Raw genomic sequence first — 23743 nt, forward strand, 5'->3', positions numbered from 1 at the left:
ACAGATACTGGATTGGCTTTTGGCAGAAAAAGGGGGTGTGTGTGTGTAATGTTTGGAGAACAATGCTGCACTTTCATACTGAACAATACTAGCCCAGAAGGGTCTTTCACCAGAGCAATGAATAAATTAAAGAATCTGCGGGCGGAGGTCAAACGGAATGCAAAATTTGAACATCAGTTCTTTGATTGATTGGAAAGTAGACTCGGAGGATGGGGAGCATGGCTGACTAAAATAGCAATAACTGTCAGTATTATATTGTTGAGCTGTGCGCTTGTGCTGTGCTGTTTTCTTCCTTGTCTCAAATCTCTTGTAGTGCGTGCTGCAACCAAACAATTTCCAATGCTCATGGCAATTACTGAAGCAAGCTTAGTGGAGAAAGAAACACCGAAAATGTATCGTTACAGCCTACAACACCTGCAGGATGAACAAGAGCAAAACGACAGTGTGGGAGTAGATTGTAAGGGCTTCTGAGTCTTTTTCCCTGTCTCAGATACAGGGACAAGTTTTTGGCTCAGCGGCCCAGGGTAACAGGGAGAGAATACTTTGAGGTCTTGGCACAGAAAATTATAGTTTAACCCGAGATTTGGGAATAAGTGCTTGAGTTTATTGGGGCTTTTGTGCGCAGACTCTTAGTCTTTTCTATTGGAGTATAAAAGTATAAATTTTAAACTTGTTATTTGCTATGCATGTACCCAATTTAGTAGGAGAATGAAATCCTAAAAATGTAGAAGACAATGGTGTGTTAATGAGAAGTAGCTAAGAGATGTAGATTAGATAGATAGATAGATATTTTATCTATCTAGAACATTGATTAAGATTATTAAGAAGATTAGAACATTAAGTCACGAAATCTTAAGAATGTAGAAGACAACGGTGTGTTAATGAGAGGTAGCTAAGAGATGTAGATTAGAACATGATTAAGTCAATGGATAGAAACAATAGTGGCAGGATGTACGTGTGATATGCAACTATAGACTATAGATATGCCAATGCAACTGGACCAGGAGATTGCTATAAAAAATGCTATGTCCAAAGGATCGGTGGGCAATCAGCGACTAGCTCAATGACTGTCTCAGATTTGATTTGCAAATTAAAGTTTAACCCTTCTTGAAGAATCTTCTGCGTCTCCTGGTCGTTTGTGGGGCACGAGAAACCACGACAACTGCAAATGAGGAGATTGGGGACTATTATTGTCACTGTTTTTTGCTGCGGGAGAGGGGGATTTTCAGGGTCTGCAAGTTTCGTTTCATTTCTTTTTCATGCCAGGGGTGGGGGGCAACTGATGTCTTTTCTTTCATCAACACCCATTGTCTTTCTGTATTTTATGACTATCTGGAGTAGACAAATATCAGAGTTGTATTGTACATGCATACTTTGACAATAGAATCAAACTTTGAACATAGGGTGCAAGATTGAAAAAGGTAATTAAAACAATACTGAAAGTATTATATTTGAATGTACACAGTACATGGAATAAAATAGATGATTGTGTAGCACAGTTAGATTGGCAGGTATGGTGTTGTGGGCATTGCTGAGCCGTGACTGAATGATTATAGCTGGGAGTTTAACATCCAAGCATGCACATTGTATTGAAAGGACAGGCAGGTAGGCAGAGGGAGTGGAGTGGCTCTGTTGGTTTAAAAAAAATCCTTAGAAAGAGGTAACATTGACTGGAGATGTAGAATATCTACATAGTCAGCTAGTACTTTTTTTTAAAAAAGGTGAGAGCAGCAAAATAATAAAGAGGTATGCAAGGTACATTTAGTTTAAAAAAGTGCTGGGAACCTAGAATTCACTGAAACTGAAAGCATAAAACTGTTTAAGAGATTCTTAGATCAGCAAATTAAGCAGAGAAGGGAGGGAGATAGTCAATGTGCAGGGAAGAAGAATTAGGAGTCATTGGTTTAATTAATGCAACACATCACTGGGCTGAAGGGCCTGTCCTGTGCTATGTCCTGTACTGTTCTACGAATAATAAAAGTACATTTTCCTGTGCAAATGCCTTAAGTATCTGTTAAGACCTCCTATTTGCACTAACTATATACACATTTCATCCAACCACTGAACAAATGTAATTTTCTACAAGATTATTTCAACCAACTTCCCTGTTTTAACATTGAAAGCAAATAAGATAGTAATCCTATTGGATATTAACTTAGAACAAGATCTTCCAGAACTGCACCATCCAGCAACCTACTTATTTAACCCTAGCTTAATCACAGGACAATTTACTAATGAAGCAAGCCAAGTGGGGGATTGCTTATCCAATAACACTTCGACTCCCATCCTCTTGAACATGTGCATCGTAAACACATTCATCCCAAACTGAAATAATTTGATCACAATTTGAGCATCCATTTTATATATTTGAATAGTAACTACCAAAAGGGAAACTGCAAATAACAAGGCTCAGGAAAGAAAAACACTTACCTGATTAAAAAAACATTGATCTCTATCTTTGGTAATGTAAAGAAGAAATCAATGAAGGGTTTACAATAATAATGGAATATCAAGAAAGTAAAGCATGCTAAGTTAATAATTAAGTTAATTTGGGCTCACAGTGTAGATTACCCCATTAAATTTCTTCTTTGAATCAGAGGCAATAACCCCATCTCAAAAAAATTCACAGTAACACCTAGTAGTGCTTGACTTTCAAACAACAAATTGTGGAAGAGAGTCAGAGTTATAACCTGGAATGTACAATGAATTGGTTAAAAGGGATCCTTTAGAAGAGCTGCATCAAAAGAGCATGCATCCATTTTGATTAGTAGCCCTGAGATTGTAGCTTTAAATTTCCACCATTACTTTCAAGCAGAAACTTAATGCAAATTAATTACTACACCATAATCAGCAGAACTGAAACACCAACAGATTTAATAGTTCTTAACAAATTATCACTACAGTACACAAATTAAAACACTAAATCAATAAAATAAAGTTGGTTAGTTATGTTTAATACCTACAATTACTTAGGGTAACAAAGTTATAGGTAAAGGAAACATTCAGCTCTGGTAGAAAGCTCACATTTTTTAAAATCAGTGGACAGAAGGAATTGAATAACATGCAAAGTTTTAAAGGGTGCTATTAATAAGAGGGTGGGGTCAAAAGAATCTATCAATTATTACAAAGCAAAAGCAGACAGATAAATAGACTCAAATAAAAATAATATAGCACTCATTGGAATTATACAAATTGCAATCAATACATGAAGTTAATCACTGGTTGAAAAGTTTGAAAAGCTATACTTCCAACACAGCGTTCCTCCTCCGCTGTTCTAGCAAATTTACAGCCAATTATTCTGTTATCCATAAATACAATGTTCAAATCATTAAGTTTCTACAGGATGGTCTCTTCTCTGATTTCCCATAAAATCTAAGAGCTCTACTGTCTTGCTAAACATCTTTTAGTGCACATAACGCAAAACCCATCTCTTTATGCATATGATAACGAAGACACTTATTTATTAAAAGCCTGAAAGGCCAGAAAATGAAGAGAAGATTACTCATTGATACGGCAGGATTCGATTATCATAATTTCCGGATCAAATCAAACATTTCGGGAAATGCGATAAAGCAACTAGTGACTTTAAGGAGATAAATTGCATATTCACTTGAATTAATATTGGTCTGGAAAATATACTGCAGCTAATAAAAGTAATTGCATAAAGTATAAACAACATTAAAATGATTACTTGGAGCGACGGAGGATGAGAGGTGACCCGATAGAAGTGCACAAGATGATGAGAGGCATTGATCGTGTGGATATTCAGAGGCTTTTCCCCAGGGCTGAAATGGTTGCCACAAGAGGACACAGGTTTAAGGTGCTGGGGAGTACAGAGGAGATGTCAGGGGTAAGTTTTTTTACTCAGAGAGTGGCGAGTGTGTGGAATGGGCTGGCGGCAATGGTGGTGGAAGCGGATACGATAGGGTCTTTTAAGAGGCTTTTAGATAGGTATATGGAGCTTAGAAAAATAGAGGGCTATAGGTAAGCCTGGTAATTTCTAAGGTAGGGACATGTTCAGCACAACTTTGTGGGCCGAAAGGCCTGTATTGCGCTGTAGGTTTTCTTATATATATATTATCACACACAATTTAATGAAACCATGTCTTCAAAATACACATTATTCATACACATTAAAATTTTCGAATAGTGCTTGTGTTAAGGGGCACAACAGCAAACTCGAAAGTAATGAAAAATATATTTCCATTTGGCGGGAACACATTTGTCGCATTTTCGAATTTCAGAGTATGATATATTATCGGTACAGCTAGGTAGATTCGTTAATATACTTTGTGTAATGGTTCTCTTAAAGTGGACAATGAAGCGACATAAGTACCTTTAACATTAACAGGAATATTCCTACACAAGAACTACAGCGCTATATGGTTAACATTTACATTATTTTTAAAGTGTCAGCCTATTAATGTTTATGATGCCCAAGGCTGTGCCTTCAAACACAAATCACAATCCCACGTTTACCGATAGGCCTCCTCTCCTCCTAAAAATACCGACTGCGTACATGATAAATACAGGAGTATCCACGACAATCACTTCTGTGTTAACACATCTGTAAAATATCACACTGCAAGGATTAAAAAGAGCAAGCTGAGCAGCATACTTCAGAACTGAACGTCGCGGGGTTTGATAAAGTGAGTAATTTCTACAGTCAGCGATTCCGTGCCACGATACAAACTTCGCGCCGCCGTTGCAAACCGCCGTTACTGGGGATTAAAAACCACGCGACCGGTCAATGCGCGCGCGCGCGCGCGCCTTTACGTCACACCGCAGGGCGGGGCCCATTGGTGGTTCAAAGCCTGGGAAGTTCATGTCTGAGCATGTGGAAGTATTGTCTGTACTGCATTGGTTTCTTTCTGACGCTCCTCAGTGTAACGTTTTCTGTGTTTAGGAACAGATATTGACCGGTAAAGTGCAACGTCGGCTAAGGAGATCATGGGCCGTTTTCTTTTAAAAAATGACATTTAGGACTCTCCTACCCCCACCGATGACCCCTTCTCCCGTCTTCAACCCTCCTCCTCTTCATGGACACCCCGCTCTGGTCTTCTGCCTGCTCTGGATCTCTTTATTGCGAATTGCCGACGGGACATCAACCGTCTTGACTTCACCACACCCTGTTTCAATTCCAACCTCACTCCTTCCAACTCTCTGCTCTCCGCACCAATCCCAACCTCACTATAAAACCTGCTGATAAGGGGGGAGCTGTTGTCGTCTGGCGTACTGACCTCTACCTGGCCGAGGCACAGCGACAACTCTCTGATAACACCTCTTATTTACCCCTTGATCATGACCCCACTAAGGAGCACCAGGCCATTGTCTCCTATACCATCACCAACCTTATTAGCTCTGGGGATCTCCCATCCACTGCCACAAACCTCATAGTTCCCACACCCCGCACTTCCCGTTTCTACCTCCTACCCAAGATCCACAAACCTGCCTGTCCAGCTAGACCTATTGTCTCAGCTTGCTCCTGCCCCACTGAACCCACTTCTGCATACCTTGACACTGTCTTATCCCCCCCTTGTTCAATCTCTTCCCACCTATGTTCGTGACACTTCTCACGCTTTGAATTTTTTCAATGATTTTAAGTTCCCTGGCCCCCTCCGTCTTATTTTCAACATGGACGTCCAGTCCCTATATACCTCCATCTCCCACTGAGAAAAGGGTTTGAAGCTCTTCGGGTTTTTTTTGGATTCCAGACCTAACCAAATCCCCTCTACCACCACTCTCCTCCATCTAGCGGAATTAGTTCTTACTCTCAATAATTTCTCCTTTGGCTCCTCCCACTTCCTCCAAACCAAGGGTGTAGCCATGGGCACCCGCATGGGTCCCAGTTATGCCTGCCTTTTTGTTGGCTTTGTGGAACAGTCCATGTTCCAAGTCTATACTGGTATCCATCCCCCTCTTTTCCTTTGCTACATTGACGACTGCATTGGCGCTGCCTCTTGCACGCATGCTGAGCTCATCGACTTCATTAACTTTGCCTCCAACTTTCACCCTGCCCTCAAATTTACCTGCTCCATTTCAGACACCTCCCTCCCCTTTCTTGATCTTTCTGTCTCCATCTCTGGAGATGGCTTATCTACTGATATCTACTATAAGCCTACAGACTCTCACAGCTACCTGGACTATTCCTCTTCCCACCCTGTCTCTTGCAAAAAGGCTATCCCCTTCTCACAATTCCTCCGTCTCCGCCGCATCTGCTCTCAGGATGAGGCTTTTCTTTCCAGGACGAAGGAGATGTCTTCCTTTTTTAAGCAAAGGGGCTTCCCTTCGTCCACCATCAACTCTGCTCTCAAACGCATCTCTCCCATTTCTGGCACATCAGCCCTCACCCCACCCACCCGCCCCCCCACTCGGGATAGGGTTCCCCTTGTCCTCACCTACCACCCCACCAGCCTCCGGGTCCAACGTATAATTCTCCATAACCCACCACCAAGCACATCTTTCCCTTCCCTCCTCTTTCTGATTTCTGCAGGGATCGCTCCCTACATGACTCCCTTGTCCACTTGTCCCCCCCCCCCCCCATCCCTTCCCACCGATCTCCCTCCTGGCACTTATCCTTGTAAACGGAACAAGTGCTACACCTGCCCTTACACTTCCTCCCTCACCACCATTCAGGGCCCCAGACAGTCCTTCCAGGTGAGGCGACACTTCACCTGTGAGTCAGCTGGTGTGGTATACTGCGTCCGGTGCTTCCGGTGTGGCCTTTTATATATTGATGAGATCCGACGCAGACTGGGAGACCATTTCGCTGAACACCTACACTCGGTCTGCCAGAGAAAGCAGGATCTCCCAGTGGCCACACATTTTAATTCCGCGTCCCATTCCCATTCTGATATGTCTATCCATGGCCTCTATTGTCAAAATGAATCCAAACTCAGGTTGGAGGAACAACACCTTATATACCGGCTGGGTAGCCTCCAACCTGATGGCATGAACATTGACTTCTCTAACCTTCGTTAATGCCCCTCCTCCCCTTCTTACCCCATCCCTGACATATTTAGTTGTTTGCCTGTTCTCCATCTCCCTCTGGTGCTCCCCCCCCCCTTTCTTTCTCCCTAGGCCTCCTGTCCCATGATCCTTTCCCTTCTCCAGCTCTGTATCACTTTTGTCAATCACCTTTCCAGCTCTTAGCTTCATCCCACCCCCTCCAGTCCTCTCCTATCATTTTGCATTTCCCCCTCCCCCCTCTACTTTCAAATCTCTTACTATCTTTCCTTTCAGTTAGTCCTGACGAAGGGTCTCGGCCTGAAACGTCGACATCGCTTCTCCTTATAGATGCTGCCTAGCCTGCTGTGTTCTACCAGCATTTTGTGTGTGTTATTTAGGAGTTTTGTTGATTTTTTATCGTTGCGCATAGAGGTTTCACCATTCCAACCCCTGAACTTTTATGTATGGGAACATCATGATGCAGGGGAGGTAGACAGTGCGTGATACCAGCAACCACCCTGCTCAAAAGTACTTGACCCATTGTTTCCAAGGAATATTACGGGGTTCATCTCTAGCGCTTTGCAGGACTGTTCAATCTGGAAGTGATGTGCAACTATACCAGCCGATGTTTATGCACCCACGATTTAACAGTCCGGGGAGCTGTAGTTTCTGGTTCAGCCAAGCGCCATGTGTAGGCCATCCAGTTTCTTTATTGAAATTGTTGAATGATTTTAATCCAATGAGCAAACTTCATTAAATCTATTTATGGACACTTAAACATATAATGATGCAGAGACAGATTCCAGAGATGGCAATACATTGAGAAAAGGTTCTAAATGTGACTGCTGTTCAGTGACTTACATACCTTCATTAGTTTTAAATAGGCTTATAGCTAGACTACTTCACATAACTAGGGAACACAATGGAAATTCGATGAGATCCCATATACTCCAGGGATATTCCAAAATATTTTTAATATTAATATTTAAGATATCTTTAATAATCTTTAATATTCTAACTTTAAAGTTAGAATGACTTTTTTTAAATAGTTATGACTTAGGATGTATTCAAATAAATTTACTGTTTATATAAGTGTACTTAGAAAATGTAAAAGATATTTGACTGCACAGGTTGTGAAAAGCCCAGCAGAGTGATTTGTAGAGGAGACTTAAATTTCCACTTTGTTCAAAACTCTAGGCCCCTTTACTACCTGTAGCCTAATCACTTATGGAAGGATGATGTTAAATGCAACGTGCCTGCAGAGAACATACTGAACGACCAGGTCATGTGGAAGATCATATGATGCATATTCTCCATTCCTTTCATTTAAGTTCATAGGCTTTGTCTGTGGGACTTCACGTAAGTGTTCCAAGCTCAACCTAGCACCAGCAATTAGCATTCCAAGCTATTTTAATAATTCCTCTTATCCACCAAGTCTTCCTATACTTCATTCCAGATTTGTATCAAATATTTAAACTTTCCATTAATGAGAATTATTGTGGTATATAATGAAGACATTATTAGTTGTCATCTTCAAGGTTTCCCTACCCTTTCTCGTTGATTCTTGCGAGGATTCCTGTTTTCCATTCACAATCACAGGAAGATCCCCACATTTCATTTACCCTTTTTTAAAGTCGATCAACACTAAAACCACTTTTACTGATTACCTCCCTGTGTTTCTATCTTAGCCAAAAAAACGCAGGCCACTGCACCACATGTAATTTTATCCCTTACTCCGGCTGAGTAATGATTTCACCCACATCCTTTTAAGTTCTTTTACCATCCCAGTCAACTTCTGACATTCTGATTTTATTTGGTAAACTGCATTTTTCAATGTTTGACTTTTCCCAGATTCCAAAGCTCCTGCTTCAACATCAAAACCATCATTTCCTTTTCTCATTTCTCCTATCTCTAAATCCTCCATGACAAAAGAACTTCCAGAGCAATCAAATTCATTTGTTGCTTTAGGAAACCAGTCCAGAATTTCCTCAGCAAATGCCTCTATACCTTCTTTAAGGTCAGCATCTATTCTTATTATTTTTCATACATGTGTGTGTCAAAGATGTTAAATGAAAACAAGTTGTCAATCTCTGAAATAAAGCAAACAAATCCAACATCCGTCAAAGCACTTTATGAAAAAAAGTACTTTGAACTGTGATCACAGTAGTAAATTACAGAAATATATCTGCCAATGCATAAACATGTCATTTCACGAAAAGAGATTAAATAAATATTGAGGTCATGGTTTTAGGGGTTGGATGAGGGACAAATGTTAAGTGATTAAAACCACACCTCTGCTCTTTTATAAGAATGACAGGAAAAGGATGTAAATTTAGTATCTTGTTGATAAGACATCACTGTTGCCAGTATAAATATGCCAATACAGTTTAAAAAAATAAAATATATAGCTTAATATGAAGTACAATGTATATGTTTTGTTGATTAGAGAGTGGTAACAGTTTAAAGAGCAGTGTCATTCATTTTTGAGTTTTAAAATACATGACATTCACCGATGAACTTATAACCATTTTGTTCTGTATGAGCAATAAAGTGATTAATAATTTCAACCATAACATTTTTTCTTTCCAGTGCAATCCATATAACAACAAATACATAACAGTAGCAATATAATTATGAACAACTGAAACGTAGGATAATTCTTAATGTTCATTTTGGTAATAAAATAAAGACATTAAATGCATTGTACATAATCACAAAGCTGATAAGCATTTTGACACTGTTCACTACTATATTTCCATATATACACTATAATAATTGTGCAATACTGAACTAGTTTAAAGTGGCACCACAGCAAACTGTTACAGTAATACATTCATAACAACAGTTATGCCAGTCATTAAATTATCATATGGAAGTTGACTTTTGCTAATAAAGTTTCATAAAGCTGAATTCTATTAAATGAATTAAACACCATTAAATCCACAAATGAAATTTACAGCAATAACAATGAGTGGTTGTTCTCTTGTAATGAACTTTATTTTTGATGCTCCTCCTTATCTTTTCCTTTCTTTTCTTTTTCGTCCTGTAGTGCTACTCCTAGTTTTTTAATAAGAACTGACAGAACCTTATCTAATGGGTCCATGACACCTCGCTGCACCCATTTCGGTATAGTGATTCTGGCATGATGGAATCCCAGTTTTTGAAGAATATAATCTACACCCACAGGGTCAATCTTCCTTCCAGTCCAGGATATTAATCTGTTTAAAAATATCAACATGTCAGCTTTATTAAACCATCAACAATTATTGCCAAAGGTATAGACTCTAATATTTTTGATCCATATATTTCCTATGAAAAATGATTGTGATACCTTCAAAGTGAAATGTTAGGGTTACTTAACCAAAGAAAAGGTTGGGGTTCAATAACATATGTTCATATAAAGCAGTCAAGTATTTGTCATTGCTACAAACAAACTGTTTTACAGCTTATATAATATTTTATTTCAGCATAAAAAGGATAAATTTTCTCTTGAGATTTTTGTTTTGCTTAGCAAGCTATAAACAGTAAGTGAACATGAATGCAAACTAAAGACATTTCACAACTACCCAAAATTATGAGAAATTTTTCATTTAACTTCTAGATATAAATTCAGGTAATTCCATAACATCTTTAATGGGAAATATACTTTGTTAACAATGTAGTTAAGGTTCTAAAGGAGCACAAAAGACAATTATTTTCTTGTTTAAAAAAATGTTCTTACTAATTTAAGAGATCATTTTATTTACAGGAATTGTACTTATGTTTTTGAAAACCATCTTTACAATTTCTTTATTTGGTAAATGGTAATTGTTCTTTAGAAAAGTAGTGATTATAAGGAATTTTCATATAAGGAATTCTGAAGTGTGGTTAACAGCCTCAAATTACATGGGAAAAATGCAAGTCTGGAATAATTCCAAAAGTATATAATCAGCATTCTAGAATTAAAACTTGTAATGCTAACCTTAGTGTGGGTTCCAGGTGCCAGGTATTACAAACAAACTCTCTCCAATCTACAGTTGTGTAGATCACCTCCTCCTTGTTTTTATCAGCAGAACTGTCGTCATGAGCAATAACAGGACTTTTTTGGCCAGGGCGCGTGGCAAGAACTCGAGGAGGAAATATTGCTACAAAGAGAGAGTGGACATTAAAAAGAATCACTCTTCATTTATTCAACACCCTTTTCTATTTACACATTCTTGAATGATGACAAATCTCATGTAAAATTCTAGATGTAGTAAAAAAAGATTGCATTGAATCATGGGAAAAGGGTTAAAGTTCTAGCAAATCCAACTGAGGAATTTTAGTACAAGAAAGAAACAATGAAAGCCTATGATACGTTGTAAGAAACACATGAAGATTAGTTCAATGGTGATCACTGTACCTATTAATGCCCCAACTTACTATCCAAAATTTCCATATTCAGAATAGTTATAAAAGTGCAGACAATATTATTCAAAAATATGTAGCATCAGCAAGGGAATTGATGAGGTGCCAAAATACTTAATGTTTTGTTTTAAATGGTCCAAAGATCAATTTGAATAAGTTGACATCCATTTCACTTTCAAGTCAGATCTTTTAATTTCAAGCTGTAGTCCATAAGCACATGTTTGTAGCTGACATTAGCAAAAAGAAAATAAAAATAATGATTTTCAGAAGGATTAAGGTTAATTAAAGAAATTTAACCTCCTTTAGTCAGTAAGAACCTAAGGTATTAAATGAAGGAGGCAATAAAAGGAAACTCAATAGGAGATAGAACTTTGAGGAAAAGTAGGTTGGAATTAGGTCACTGACCATTCCTGATCACTGTTGAGTTGGAAATTAAGAGCTGATGGTCTGGATAGCAAACTTCAGTTGCTGTGTTCTTATGTGTAATGTTGACTATAATTCAAGTAAAGAAGTAATTAATCTCCAATTCTGATGTTGGTATTCTCATGTGAATGCTGTCATTGTCCACTCAGATAGCAGAGATGTTAGGTTCAGGTGGTGCTTGGTTAACATCGGGGTGAAGGATGATTTGTAGATGGCAGAATGCCTTGGGTAGTCAGGAGGTGAATCACTCACCACATAATAGTTTGTTTTGTAACCTTGTATTTAATATAGCTAGTTCAGTTAAGTTTCTGGTCATTGCTGAAGAAGAATTTTGGAACACTAATGTCGACAAATATTGAGGAGATGTGTTTCCTACTGGTGATGGTTCTTGCCTTGTGTAAATGTTATTTTAAACCTATGCAATGTCTGAATTTGTTTAAGTCAGTAAGACCATAAAACAGAGGAGCAGAATTAAGCCATTTGGCCCATCGAGTCTGCTCCGGCATTCAATCATGGCTGATTCTTTTCACCACTCTTTAGCCCCACTCCCTGGCCTTTTCCCCATAACCTTTGATGCCATGTCCAATCAAGAACCTATCAAGCTCTGCCTTAAACGCAGCCAATGACCTGTCCGCCACAGCTGCCTGTGGTAATAAATTCCACAAATTCACCACCCTATGACTAAATGGACACCCACCCCCCATCCTGAGACTATGCCTTCTCCTAAATTTGCCCACCATGGGAAATATCCTTTCCACATCTACTCTGTCTAGGCCTTTCAACATTCGAAAGGTTTCAATGAGATCCCCTCTCATACTTCTAAATTCCAGTGAGTACAGACCCAGAACTATGAAACGTTCCTCGTGTGATAACCCTTTCATTCACAAATCATACTTGTGAATTTCCTCTGAACCCTCTCCAAAGCCAGCACATCTTTTCTTAGATGAGGAGCCCAAAACTGTTCACAATACTCAATGTGAGGCCCCACCAGTGCCTTATAAAGCCTCAGCATCACATCCCTGCTCTTGTATTCTAGACCTCTTGCTAACGTTGCATTTGTCTATCTCATCACCAATTCTACCTGCAAATTAACCTTTAGGGTGTTCTGCACAAGGACTCCCAAGTCTCTTCGCATCTCAGATTTTTGGTTTTTCTCCCTGTTTGGAAAATAATCTGCACATTTATTTCTGCTACCGAAGTGCATGACCATGCATTTTCCAACATTTGTGTTTCATTTGCCACTCTCTTGCCCATTCTCCTAATCTGTTTTCAGTCCTTCTGCGACACTGTTTCCTCAACACTACCTGCCCCTCCACCAATCTTCATATCATCTGCAAACTTGGCAACAAAGCCATCTATTCCATAATCTAAATCACTTATATACAGCATAAAAAGTGCTCCCAACACTGACACCCACAGAACACTACTAATCACTTGCAGCCAACCAGAAAAGGATCCTTTTATTCCCACTCGCTGCCTTCTACCAATCAGCCAATGCTCTATCGATGCCAGTAACTTTTCTGTAATACCATGGGCTCATAACTTGATAAGCAGCCTCATGTGTGGCACCTTATCAAAAGCTTTCTGAGAGACCAAATATACAACATCCACTCCATCCTATTTATCTATCCTATGTGTAATCTCCTTGAAGATTTCCAACAAATTTGTCAAGCAAGATTTTCCCTCAAGGAAATCATACTGATTTTGTCCTATCTTGTTCTGTATCTCCAAGTACACCGTAACCTCATCCTTAACAATTGACTCCAGCATCTTCCCAACTACTGAGGTCGGGCTAACTGGTCTACAATTTCCTTTCTGCTGCTTTCCTCCTTTCTTAAATGGTGGAGTGACATTTGCAATATTCCAGCCCTCTGGCACCATGCCACAGTCTAATGATTTTTGAAAGATCATTACTAATGCCTCTACAATCTCTACTGCTATCTCTTTCAGAACACTAGGGTGCAGTTCATCTGGTCTGGGTGACTTGGGTACCCTTAGGTCTTACAGCTTTTTACGCACCTTCTCCTTGTAATAGTAACTGCACTCACTTCTCTTCCCTCACACGCTTCAACATCTGGCACACTGCTAGTGTCTTCCACAGTGAAGACTGATGCAAAATACTCATTTAGTTCATCAGCCATCTCCTTGGCCCCTGTTATTATTTATCCGGCCTCAGTTTCTAGCAGTCGTACATCCCTCATGAGCAGTCTCATCTCTCTTCTTTTTTTACATACTTGTAAAAGTTGTTACTATCCACTTTGAGATTGTTTGCTAGTTTGCTTTCATATTTTCCCTCCTAATGATTCTTTTAGTTGATCTCTGTAGGATTTTAAAAAGTTTCCCAATCCTCTGTCTTCCCACTAATTGTTGCTTCGTTGTATGTGCTCTCTTTTGCTTTTACTTCCCTGGTTAGCCATGGTTATACTATTTTGCTATTTGAGTATTTCTTCATTTTTGGAACATATCTATCCTGCACCTTCCTCATTTTTCCCAGAAACTCACGCCATTGCTGCTTTGCTATCATCCCTGCCAGCATCTCCTTCCAATTTACTTTGGCCAACTCTTCTATCATACCACTGTAATTTCCTTTACTCTACTGAAATTGTGCAGCACGGTAGCATAGTGGTTAGTGCAATGCTTTAAAGTTCCAGTGACCCGGGTTCAATTCCCACAGCCGTCTGTAAGGATTTTGTACCTTCTCCCCGTGACCACGTGGGTTTCCTCTGGGTCCTCCGGTTTCCTCTCACAGTTCAAAGATGTATCAGTTGCTAGGTTAATTGGTCATTGTATATTGTCCCATGATTAGGCTAGGGTTAAGTCAGGGGTACTGGATGTCATGGCTTGAAGGATTGGAAGGGCCTATTCCATGGTGTATGTCAATAATAACAATAATAATAAAATACTGTAACATCAGACTTTATTTTCTCCTTATCAAATTTCAAGTTGAACTCAATCATATTGTGATCACTGCCTCCTAAGGGCTCTTTCACCTTAAGCTCCCTAATCATCTCTGGTTCATTACATAATACCCCATCCAGTATAGTTGATCTCCAAGTAGGCTCAATAACAAACTGCTCTAAAAATCCCTCTCGTAGGCATGCAACAAACTCACTCTTTGAGATCTACTTCCAACTGATTTTCCTAATCGACCTGCAAGTTGAAATCTCCCATGACGATCATTAACATTGCCCTTTTGACACACCTTTTCTATTTCTTGTTGTAATCTGTGGTCCACATTCCAGCTACTGTTGGGAGGCCTCTGTATAACTGCCATCAGGGTCCTTTTACCTTTGCTGTTTCTTAACTCAACCCATGAGGATTCAACATCTTCCGATTGTAGATCACATATCTCCTCTGATTTGATGCCTTTCTTTACCAGCAGAGCCATGTCACCCCCTCTGCTTACCTTCCTATCTGTCCGAAACAATGTGTAACCTTGGAAGTTTAGTTTCCAACTACAACCATCCTTCAGCCATGATTCACTGATGGCCACAACATTATACCTGACAATCTGTAATAGTGCAACAAGATCATCCACCTTATTTCTTATACTCCGTGCATTGAGATATAACGCTGAGTACTGTATTTGCTACCCTTTGTCATGTCTTGCCGTTATTTATCTTGCTATATGCAGACAAGTATTTGCTAATTCGTGATCTAAGTGACTGTACTATGTGAAATTATCAGTATGCATCCTATTTCTGAACTTTAGGTAGAAGTTGGTGAAGCAGCTCTAGATGATTAGGACCTGATTCCAAAGAGATCAGTGAAAATAACCAGCATCCGGAAAAATTTGTTTCTCTCTCATCTCACAACTACAAAAAAAGTGGGAAATTGGGCAAGCTGAGGAGAAACTGTGACAATTTAGAATAAAGTGTCAATTTGTAGTAAAAGATCCATGATGATTGGTAGCTGTTATCAAGTTTATGAATTATCTAAAATATAGTTTACCTTTTTCTTTCTCTTTGAGGTAAGCAGATACAAGATCATGCAAGAACATAATCAGTTCAGCGTCCATGGTGACACAGATGTGATCAGTGAATTCTGTCACAACACTGCATTCTACCTTAGGCTTACTGTTGGCATCTAATAGAAAGGAGAAAAAATAATATATTTTTAAGGCCTTGTGTGCAGATATTTTTGCTTAAATTATTCATATTAAAGATTAAAAGTTGAATCCAGAACTACCAATTTTATCATAATCAGAAATACCCCCTCTGAATGCACTGCCTTCCACTTTCTCCGCACCAATCCCAACCTTATCATCAAACCCGCAAAGGGAGTGCTGTTTTGGTGTGGTGGACTGTCCTCCACCTTGCTGAGGCCAGGTGGCAACTCTCAGACACTTCCTCATACCTACCCCTTGAAGAGGATCCCAATCTGGACCATCAGAAAAGTGTCTCCAACACCATTTCTGATATCAACTCTGGTGAACTCCCATCCACTGCCACCAAGCTCATAGTTACCTTACCCCGCACTGTTCGCTTCTACCTCCTACCCAAGACCCACAAACCTGACTGCCTGGATAGGCCTTTTGTCTCTGCCTGCTCCTGCCCCACTGAACTCGTGACCTCATATCTCAGCTCCATTCAATCCCCCTTGGTTCAGTCCCCGCCTATATCTGCAACACTTCTTGTGCTCTCGATCTCTGCTGTAACTTACAATTCCCTGGCCCTGACTACGTCTTTTTTTCCACCATGAATGTCCAGTATCTACACATTTCTATCCCCCATGAAGAAATCTCAAATCTTTCCATTTCTTTCTCAATAATCAAGCTAAGCAGTTCCACTCCACCATCACTCTCCTCTGTTGGGCAGAACTGGTCATCACCCTCAACAATTTCCTTCAGCTCTTCTCACTTTCTCCAGACTTGAGGGGTAGCCATGGGCCCCAGCTATGCCTGCCTCTTTGATGGCTATGTAGAACAGCTCATGCTCCAAGGCTTCTGTGGTAATGCTCCCCAGCTCTTCTTCCTTTACACTGACAAATGCATTGATGCTGCTTTATGCACCCACGCTGAGCTCATCAATTTCATCAACTTTGCCTCTAACTTCCACCACGCGCTTAAGTTCATTTGGTCCATTTCTGACACCTCCCTCCCCTTGCTTGATCTCTTTGTTTCCATTACTGGAGACAAACTGTCAACCAACATCTTATACCAACCTATCAATTCTCACTGTTAAGTTGACTATATCTCTTCCCACCCTGTATTCTGTGAAAATGCTATTCCCTTTTCACAGTTCATTTGTTTCCACCACATTGTTTCCAGGAAGTGCCTTTCCTTTCCAGAACATCAGAGATGTCCTCTTTCTTCTTCCTCCACTGTAGATGCTGACCTCACATACATCCTCTCCATTTCTTGAACATATGTGCTCACCCCATCTTCCGACTGCCTTTACAGTGAGAGAGTTTGTGTCCTTAATTAGCACCTCATGAGCCTCCACATCTAACACATTATCTTCTGCAATTTCTGCAATGTCCAAAGGGATCCTACCACCAAACATAGCTTCCTCCCCTCTCTCCACTTTCTGCAGAGATCTCTGATTCCCTTGTCCATTTGTCCCTCCTGGCACATATCCCTGCAAGCAGTCAAAGTACTACATTTGCTCATTCATCTCATCCCTCACGTCCATTCAGAGCCCCAAACAGTCCTTCCAGGTGACACAAGACTTCACCTGCGAATCTGTTGGGATCAACTATTGTGTCTGGTGCTTCTGATACAGTCTCCTCTACATTGGTGAGACTTGTCGTAAGTTGGAGGATTGCTTCATTGAGCACCTCCACTCCATCCGCCAACAGCAGAACTTTCCAGTGGTAAAGTATTTTAATTCCAATTCCGTTCCAACATGTCAGTCCATGACCTCCACTTGTTTCAAGATGAGGCCACCCTCAGGGTGGAGGAACAAACCCTTACATTCCATCTGGGTAGATCTAACCTGATTGTATGAATATCAATTTCTCCTTCCATAAAAAAAATACCCCCCTCCCACTTTCTCTATTCCTCACTTTGGCCTCTTACCTCTTCTCGTCTTCATATCATCTCCCCCATATCTCCTCTTCCTTCCTTTTCTCCTATGGTCTGCTTTCCTCTCCTTTCCTCTGCAGCTCTTTATCTTTCCTATTCACCTGGCTTCACCTATCAGCTTCTCCTTTCCCTCCCCCCAGCTTTTTATTCTGGTGTCTTCCCCCTTCTTTTCCAGTCCTGAAAAAGGGTCTCGGCCTGAAATGTTGACTGTTAATTCATTTCCATAGATGCTGCCTGATTTGCTGAATTCCTCCAGCATTTTGTGTGGGTTGCTTTGGATTTCAAGCATCTGCAGACTTTCTCATGTTAATAATCAACAGGAAAGGCCACATCAGTAGGAAGAGAAAAAGTCATATTTGTCAACCTGAAGTATTAATTAACACTATTTCTCTCCTCAAACAGTCAGTCTGACTTAGAGTATTTCCAGTATGTTCTGTTTTTACTATAATAATTTTAACAATTATTAAAATATTTTACTTCTAGAAATCTATGCTAATTTTAATAATCATTACAAAATAACTAATGTTATGCCGTTGGCCCCCTCCTTTGTGAAAATCGCAAGAACTCTAGTTAAGGGGGGTCAACTGACCCAAGAGAGAGAGACGTGCGGAAGACCACGTTCTCCCAAGAAGCAGAATAAAGGTGACTTTGACTATTGTCTCATGGAGACCACGTGAAAAGCCCTCGGGCAAAGTGGGCTGGTTGAGAGAGAGATCGCAATACCTGCAACTTGATTGACACCTGCGATCCCGTGAAGAAGTATAAAGGCGGGTCTGAGGGGAGGACCCTCAGACGCACCCAGTAGACACCAAGGAAACACGACATCGATTCCCGTGGGAGCGGGACGCCATTTTGAAGGAAGCCACGTGCGTTAGATTCCGAATTTGAATCTGTGGCTAAAACCAATGAAAGACTGCTTTTAAATAACAATGGGGAAGTCTGCTCCCCTGATTCCAAGGATTTGTTCTACCAAGACGACGGGCAAGAGTATATCTTTTCTAAATCATCTCTTTCTCTCTACAACGTAAAACAAACCCCAGCGGGTTCCCAGAAGGAAAAGCCTGCAAACTTCCGAGTGACTCTTTATACTTCCGTTGGACTCAGTATTACCCCCTAGACAATTGTAGAGCTTATTTCTGATTGATTATGGTTACACCGGTGTTTTAGATTGAGTTTTGACGACGTGTATGATCTGAATGTTTTGTATTAACCATACGTTTGTGCCCTTGTTGAATAAAACGTTTGAAAATAGTAGCATCCGACTCAGCTGACCCATCTATCTTTGCTGGTAAGTTACCTGGTTACGGGGTTTTCGTAACACTAAGTAAATACTGAATCATGCTTTTCACACCATGAAATATGGTAAAGTCATTTATGATCATTTCCTGCACAACTGTAAATATTTGGGTGAAAGATACTCCTCTAGCTGGATATCCTTGTGAATTAGTTCATATTGAACTTCCCTGTCTGTGCATTGGAAAACATGTGTTGTAGCTGAGCTGGAGATCAGATAACAATGTAACTGGCTTCCTGTTCTGTTGCTAAGACTAGCAGTGAAACAAAATCAGGTGAACTGAGGGGCTGGAGGGACAATGCATCTGACCTTCAGCTTCAAGAAGCTAACCACTTGTTGAAGAAATAACTGCAGCTAAATTGTTTTTCCCTTGAGTAACTTGTCAAAATAACTATTCAAGTAATTTTCTTTTTTAAAATTTTTAAATTTATTTGGATAATTTTAAGTGCCTTTGATTTTTAAGATATCCAAACACAACTAAAAGGTATGTTGAGGCCTAAAACATGCAGTGTAAGGAATGATAACCATAAGCCTGGTGGAGATTGACTTGAGATAACATTTAGGAATAGAACTTCAGAGTGTGGTGCTCAGGAAGGTGAGGACTTGAATTCTTTGGAAAGAGAGGTCAAAGTCAAAATCCAGAATGTTTAGAGGGGCTGTACAAATTATGAAAGGATTAGCTGAAGATAAGAGATAAAGAGGGGTGACATTTTTAACACTTGCAGATGAGAGCTGATATACAGTAAGTCAGTAAGGATAAGGGTAACAGGTAAATGACTTCTGAAGTGATAGAGTGCAGGTCGTGGAATTTTACTTAGGATGCTGTGGAGGTGATAGAGCTACATTTCCATAATAGATAGAATGAGTCAGGGATAAAGGCTGTTGGGGTAGAGTGAGTTAATTTTGGGATCAAACAAATGGTGAATGAGATCATACTCAGAGGTAATATTTTCAGTATTGGATGTTTCATAAAGATGTCACTAAAAGCCCTGATGTTACCAGATTATACAACACTACTGAAAACTCTTCAGTTACTTGTGTTCTGATCAGTAATTAAGACTGACATTTCTGAGCAGGGTTTTGGTCATTTTTCCTTACACTGCATCATTTGGTTCACGATTTTTTTAAAACTGTGCTTTAATGTCTTCATAATCAGAAGCATTTAAAAGTTATTCAAATTAATTAAAATTCAAGAAGAAAATTTCTTAAAATTGCTAGTTTTAACCAATTTATAAATCGAGGAAACTTCTCCATAGTAAATTCAGTTGTGACCAATTTAAAGGTGGTTACAACTGAATTTGAGAAAATGTAGTTTAAATATATACTTTTACAAAGCAGCAGGTAATTTTTCAACCTAAAAAGTTGGCAGGTCACAAACTTGCACAGAAATCCTTCCCTCCTTAAATACATAAGCTTAAAAATTATATTAGTAAATATATAAATGCAGCAATTGCAACACTAAGCGATGTTTTTCAGATTAATCAAGTATTTACCTTGTAGTGAAGGTTCTTGAGGTTCCTGCATGTGTATTGATTTGAAGTCCAGCTGCATCCTTGGCAAAGCAAAGATCTTTTCTGTCTCATGGTTGTAGTTAGCAGTTCCACGGAAGCCACTTAGCAGACTGGAATTTTTAATAGTTGCCTTATTGTCTGTGGTGTTAGCATCAACATTTCGAAGGAGGTTGAGCTCTACATTTAAAGAGAAAGTAATTTTTGTCCAAAATTTTTACGACTATTCTATTAAGCTTTAAGCATATTGCCACACCGACTTTAAACAATAGGCATGCCTAAAATGCTATTTTCTTAGTTGGAAACTGCATTTTAAGCAGTTATAAAAACACAATAGCAGCTTTATTTATTAGGGTTTGAGGAGATTTGGTATGTCACCAAAGACGCTCACAAATTTCTACAGTTGTACTATAGAGAGCATTCTAACTGGCTGCATCACTGTCTGGTATGGGGGTGGGGACTACTGCACAGAAATGAAAGAAGCTGGATAAAGCTGTGAACTCAGTCAGCTCCATCACGGGCACTAGCCTCCATAGTATTCAGGTCATCTTCAAGGAACGATGCCTGAAAAAGGCAATATTCACCATTAAGGAACCCCATCACCCAGGACATGTCCTCTTCTCATTGTTACCATCAGGAAGGAGGTACAGAAGCCTGAAGACACACACTCAGTGATTCAGGAACAGCTTCTTCCCTCTGCCATCAGATTTCTGAATGGACATTGAACCCATGAATACTACCTTACTACATTTTTTTTGCATTACTTATTTAATTATTTTAGATATGTATAAATTAAGCATGTTCTCACCATTTCTGTTCATAATGTTTCTGCAGGTCAGTGTACTAGATGAAATTATGCATAATTGAAAGGAAACTTCAAACACATATTTATATGGTAATATATTGCATTTTCAACGTGCAAATTTATCAACAGTTTAACAAGGTGTTGATATATAAATTACACAAAATGATCTGCAGTGCTCCAGATTGAGCCTAAACTTGCTTTTACGTGGATAAACCTACTGAATGGTGTGTAAATCTTGTTTATCCTTCATGCATTTTCAAATAAGCACAGAAATTAATAACACAAGAATCTACTGGTAAACAGTTTGTCAGTTAAGGGTTCCAAGTTCGACTTGACATTGAGTTTTAAGTCTCAATATGACTTTGAAGTTATTGGCCTACATTATTTTTTCATCTGTGGTCTTAAAATTGAACAAAAATACATAAATGAGTCCAATTTGATGTGTGCGTATATTTGAGCATATTTGTTAACCATGACTATGTATTAATATTTATTTTAAAATTATAATCCCACTTCAGCTCCTTAAGGTTGTTATAGCTGGGGATGGTAGTGGGGATAAGCTCCCATTACCTATTAAGTGCTCCCAATGGCATGCATCTCAAATAGCCTCTTACAACCAAGTCCAGCTCCTGGTGTGTTCACGTGTGGCTTAGCTACTAAGCCCAGCAGAACTGTTTCGACTGACAGGAGAAGGGGCAAAGGTGGGTTACTGGTGCCTTAAAATGAGTCACTATGGGCAGATAGGGCTCGTCAGAAATGATCGGCAGCTCATCTGTAAGGAAAACTCTGATCTCAAACCTCCACTGCCTTGTGGCTATACCCACTCATCAGAAAGGCTTTGGAAGTAAATCCTGAGGAAAATCCTGGAGCTGGAGCCCCTAAGACAGTCCTACATTGAGTTCAATGCCGACCGGCAACTTCTGTGATGCAGCTGGTGCCAAAATGTATCGGTCTCTGTCGTTGTTTTGGATTCATCAGATGTGTGGAGAGTAGGGAGCCTGCTACAGAGGGAACAGATAGCTCTCTATGTCTTACTGCACTGGCTTGCATACAACCAAGATTGCTGGGACGGAACACCCAAGGTCCACCTCAACCAATGGAGAGCCTCAAGTATCCCATCTCAGAACGTGTTGCTAAGCTAAAATGGGTGTTTCATTGACAGCTGTCTGTTCAGGAATTTTTTTGATTGCTATAGTTTTTTTACTGGACATTTGCAATATCTCCAAGTGATAGGAGAATAAATCATAACTGTTCAGTCCTTTGCTGCCCAAAACCTTGTCAAGTGGTTTTTATTAAGTTTTTGCAAGTTCTATATATTGTGAATCTTCTGTGAAAACAGATCTTCAGTAAAGATTTTGTTCTTTCCTTTCCAATATCAAAGGTCATCAACTTTAACAGCTCTAGAACTATAATGTTCCTCTGGATATTTCTTCCCTTTCACTTTCCTCTGACCATATTTTCAAGACCCTCCCACAACCCCTCCACCCTACCCCCCACTGTGTTTTCATTATCCCTTCTGATCTTCTTCCTTCTGAGTTCCAAATGACTGATGCCCTGTATAGATTTCAAATGTATCCTCATTTTACTTTATTCTAAATATGACCTGATGTTGACCCTTACTGCTGTTTCTAAAATTCATGAATAACTGTACCCTCCATGACTTTTCTGGTGATATGTCCCTATATCTGTTCATCACTAAATGTCAATATGCCATTGATGGCCTCAATGTTTCCACTATTTTTACTCACTCACAAAGAACCAACCACCACATTGTCAAAGTTGTTACTTTGATTGCTCGATTGTTGTACTGCTAAAAAGGACTTGTTCAACCTGAAGTGTTGAATAGCTGATCCATCTTGGCTTCTTCTTGCAATCCTCACCATCAGAGTCTACAATTACTCATATAAAGGAACTTCTGAGTTCAAGTTTAATTGTCATTTAACCATACATGAATACCCATGAATGGAGCTAGTGTTACTCTGGGGCAAGATGTAACACATACTACCAACAGTACACAACACAAAGCACAGTACCACACGTAAGATAGCAGTAAATTACAATCACACAGAAAAAAAATAATAGCCCAAGTCCCTGAGTCCATGAATGTTGCAGCAGTCTGCAGTCGAACACAATATAGCTTGTCTTCTGCTGAGTGAACATTAGGAGGCAGCACTGACTTCGAGATCTCTGGACGGCTGCAAAAAGATGACACTGCGGCCTGAGTCCTAGTTCCTCATTACAACCAGGCCATGTAGCTCCTCTGCCGTCCGCACAGCACAAAGAACACACAATAGATGCAAGACAGCATAAAACAGTCACACAAAAAAGTCCAAGTTCCTAAGTCCATAAATGCC

The 23743-nt window shown here is 39.7% G+C and overlaps 2 protein-coding genes across 10 annotated transcripts in view; both read right to left on the reverse strand.

Moving 5' to 3' along the window:
• Positions 1-4799, reverse strand: part of adad1 (adenosine deaminase domain containing 1 (testis-specific)) — a 73985-nt gene extending 69186 nt beyond the window's left edge. For all 4 annotated transcript variants that reach the window (XM_073042842.1, XM_073042840.1, XM_073042839.1 and 1 more), the window contains exon 1: positions 4619-4799. The gene's annotated coding sequence lies outside the window, so the exon portion shown is untranslated. The remainder of the gene's footprint in view (positions 1-4618) is intronic.
• Positions 4800-9064: 4265 nt separating this feature from the next.
• kiaa1109 (KIAA1109 ortholog) overlaps positions 9065-23743 on the reverse strand; it is a 447188-nt gene continuing 432509 nt past the window's right edge. For all 6 annotated transcript variants that reach the window (XM_073042844.1, XM_073042847.1, XM_073042845.1 and 3 more), the window contains 4 exons: positions 20570-20764; positions 15709-15843; positions 10910-11072; positions 9065-10166 (listed from right to left, as the gene is read on the reverse strand). In XM_073042844.1, the coding sequence (XP_072898945.1) occupies positions 9944-10166; positions 10910-11072; positions 15709-15843; positions 20570-20764 (716 nt within the window). In that variant the 3' untranslated portion in view covers positions 9065-9943. The remainder of the gene's footprint in view (positions 10167-10909; positions 11073-15708; positions 15844-20569; positions 20765-23743) is intronic.

This window comes from Hemitrygon akajei, chromosome 4, assembly GCF_048418815.1.
Source record: "Hemitrygon akajei chromosome 4, sHemAka1.3, whole genome shotgun sequence".
Lineage (NCBI taxonomy): Eukaryota > Metazoa > Chordata > Chondrichthyes > Myliobatiformes > Dasyatidae > Hemitrygon > Hemitrygon akajei.